General features: G+C 37.7%; 1 protein-coding gene across 1 annotated transcript; it reads right to left on the bottom strand.

Moving 5' to 3' along the window:
- Positions 1–1,214: 1,214 nt before the first annotated feature.
- On the bottom strand, positions 1,215–2,098 carry LOC110935367. Its single transcript, XM_022177764.2, has one exon. The coding sequence runs from the start codon at positions 1,660–1,662 to the stop codon at positions 1,276–1,278; it is 387 nt and encodes a 128-aa protein (XP_022033456.1). The 5' UTR covers positions 1,663–2,098; the 3' UTR covers positions 1,215–1,275.
- Between the last annotated feature and the right edge of the window lie 1,466 nt (positions 2,099–3,564).

The raw sequence follows: 3,564 nt of genomic DNA, 5'->3' as shown, positions 1-3,564 counted from the left end.
TAAAATAACCTAATTAACTATAAAACAATTGATATAGCCTTTTTCTAATTTCTTTTAGTTTATTACACCTATAATATGTATAATATACGATTTTAACCAGTTTAGAATTTTATAATATTTTTCCTTTTATAACTTTTGTTTGTTAGGTTCTTTTCAAAAATTGAAAGTGTGGCTACGTTTAAATTTTTCTATACATTTTTTCCATATACATTTTATGGAAATGGAACTGTGTTCGATACCGAGCCAAGTAGCATTGGAACGGGTAGGGGATCGGGGTACGGGAACGATACGGGAACGAGGAACGACAAAACTCAAAATTCCAAGATACGGGTACGGCAATAAAAAATATAAAAAAATAAAAATACATTAAACAAATTCCAAAAATACTACATCTTCCAAAGGTAATTAATTATCAATAATCAAATCATTTTCAAATTCCGGTTCATCTAGTGAGAGATCGGCAATCGATAGAGAATTAGAGATGATGAGACTTGAGAGTTTAGAGATTAGAGAAGCCGAATATGATAGGTCTATTTATTTAATGGCCGGTTGTGGAAACGTTTAGGAAACGTCCCCGACATTGGAAACGTTTAGGAAACGTCCCCGACGAGTACCCATGGTGTTTCCGTCCCCGACAAGTACCCGAGACGGGTACGGCAACATAAATGGAGTCCCCGTGCTACATAGATACCGAGTGTCGGAATATACTGAGTGTCGGAATCGTAGGTTATAGTTATAGTGTGTGTCGGAATCGTGTTGATACCGTGATGAATTAAACCATTACTGATTGAAAAATATTAGTTTTGGTGTCGGTATTATGATAACCATTATCGATATTGTAAATGGACTTATGTAATGACATTAATTTTTTTTTACGGTTTTTGACGCCGCAACACACGCTGGTCTAATGCTAGTTATAAAAACAATTGTTACGATTAATAAGTTTATACCGAGACACATAAACACTTAGATGCAGGTAAAAGAAATAATCAATTACACTGGTAAATGGTAGCACGTTGCTTGTAATAAACGACTAAGCGCAATGTTTATGGAACCAGATCAAACAACGGATTAGTGGTTTTACCGGTCCATTAGCCGAGCGAAATTTTTAAAAAACGGTTTATATTCCTTTCGTGTTCGTTCAATTCATTTACAAAGCACGAGTTAAAAATCAACAAATTTTATTTTAGTAATAAATAAATAAAACAAATAAATAAAGTAAAGAAATACCCAATAATCCAATTAGAATTTCAACAAAATCATACAACTAAGTGACTAACTTTCATGTATATTGTGTTGTTCTTCTACTTGTTGACTACTTGATGCTTCCTCCGCTTGTGGTTGCACTCCGACGGCCGGAATTACCACCGGCGGCACCGTCTCCGGCGGTGGAGGAGGGTCTAGCCTGCCGTCGATACACGTGGTACATTTGGTCTCCATCCACCCTTCAAAGTCGTATTGCAGGTGACCCATGACCCGACGACCCGAACAGAGCCTGCCTATCATTATAGCCACCGCACCCAATACGATAACCACCGCAAGCACACCGATTACGGGTCCCACTGACCCGTGACCCGAATGTGGTTTGTAGGCGTGTTCTTGGATCACCGGCGGGTATGGTGGCGGTTGTTGGGTCGGGTCGAGGGCCGGTGTTGTTGACATTTTTGAATTTTGTTGAAAAACAAGATGGGTTTTCAAGATTTTGTTGAAATATGAAAATGTGAAGTGAATTAAGAAAAACCAAGATTAAAAAACTCCAAATTGGTTGTGGGATTTTGATAAAAATTAGATTTTTTGGTTAGCAAAATCAAGAAACACAAATGGGTTTTCAAGGAAAAAAAAACACAAATTGGATTTTCAAGAAACTAAGTGAGTGAGTGTGGAGTGTGTGTTTGAACTCAAATTAGGGTTTTGAAGTGTGTGAAAGAAGAGGGAGTTGTAAGCTTAAACAATAAGTGAGAATTCAAGAAATATTTGACATTTGTGACTAGTGTAAAAAAATTCAACTGAATTTGCAAAAAGTTATGAAAATGATCTCTAGATCAAGTGGTGGAGGGCTTGCATTTATTTTGAGAGATGCAGGTTCGACTCTCACTTGGTGCAGAGTGAGACACTGGTGGGCAATGATAGGAGACACAGAGAAATCTGGGTTGGATCCTTGAGCCAAACGGGTTTTATCGGTAATTTCACTGTCGTGCCTACGGGCGGGCGAGTTACCGGGTTACTCTCGGAGTACTCAGTTTGTTCAGTGGGTACCTCAAGAGTGCTCGTGATTGAGTTTGTTGACCGTTCAAAAGAAAAAAGAATTTGCAAAAAGTTCACATTGGATGTGTGAGGGTAGGGGGAGTGGTGAAGTGGGGTAATGTAAAGGACCCTTTATGGTACATTATGATTTTGAATGGTAGTGTTTTGGGGGTGTACAATATACTTGATTGAAGGAGTGAAAGACAACAAATGGTCTAACTTGAGACTTTTGTTAATAATTACATGCTGTTTCAACAATAAAAACTAATATTGTGTCACATGCTCTTAAAATACCATAATGAAGGAAGGGAGTGGTACAAGAAATCAATTGAAGTAAATGTGATTTCTGACTTGTTCTCCCTCAATTATTTATTCAAATCTCATAAAAACCTAACTAAATTTCTTTTCCATTTATTAGAACTAGTATTCAGATCAACATGACATGAACATTTCTAGCATACTACAACAAAATGTTGTTGCTACATATATAGTAGCTGTTCTTAATTCCAAAATATGACAATCCCCTTACTAAAACCAAAAGATGTAGTTGATGCCTAGAATTTGGATTATGATTGTTGTTAGTCCAGGACTAACCAAAAGACGTTTTGTCCCTTGTCGCATTTTTCTTGTCAGCATTGTCTGTTGGGCGGTTCCTTTCTGTGGCTGGCTGCTCCTCTTTCAGGTTCTACATTGAATACGTAATGTTTCTTGCTTTGAAGATGGAATGGTTGGTCCAGACTACGGCTGGTTGAAAACTCTACTCGTGTTTATATATGCTGAGCTTTGGTAAGTTTGTTGTGTTGATTGGTATAGAGAATGAACTAGGGTTTGAATTGTATTGATTAAGAATTGTATTGAACCTCAAAAATAGGGTTACAAGAATGGTGATTATATAGGACACCACTTTACATACAAGCCCCTACACTATCTATTAATCTCATTTCTGACACTCCCCCTCAAGTTGAGTAGTGGGGTCACCAATACTCAACTTGCTCAAACAGCTACTAAACGCGTTTCCGTTAACTGCCTTTGTGAGAATATCTGCAAGCTGATCTTTTGATGCTACATACGGGAGCTCTATGATTCCTCCTTCCAACTTTTCTTTGATGAAATGTCGATCTACCTCCACATGTTTTGTTCGATCATGTTGAACTGGGTTTTCTGAGATTTGTATTGCAGCGGTATTGTCACACATAACTTTACTAGGATCTTTTTGTGAAAAACCAATGTCTTCTAACAGCTTCCTGATCCAAAGAACTTCACTTAACCCTCGAGCTATACCTCTGAACTCTGCTTCTGCACTTGACAGAGCAACCACCT

This window comes from Helianthus annuus, chromosome 4, assembly GCF_002127325.2.
Source record: "Helianthus annuus cultivar XRQ/B chromosome 4, HanXRQr2.0-SUNRISE, whole genome shotgun sequence".
Classification (NCBI taxonomy): domain Eukaryota; kingdom Viridiplantae; phylum Streptophyta; class Magnoliopsida; order Asterales; family Asteraceae; genus Helianthus; species Helianthus annuus.
The sequence above is the reverse complement of the archived record's forward strand: the minus strand, read 5'-3'. Positions and strand labels throughout refer to the sequence as shown.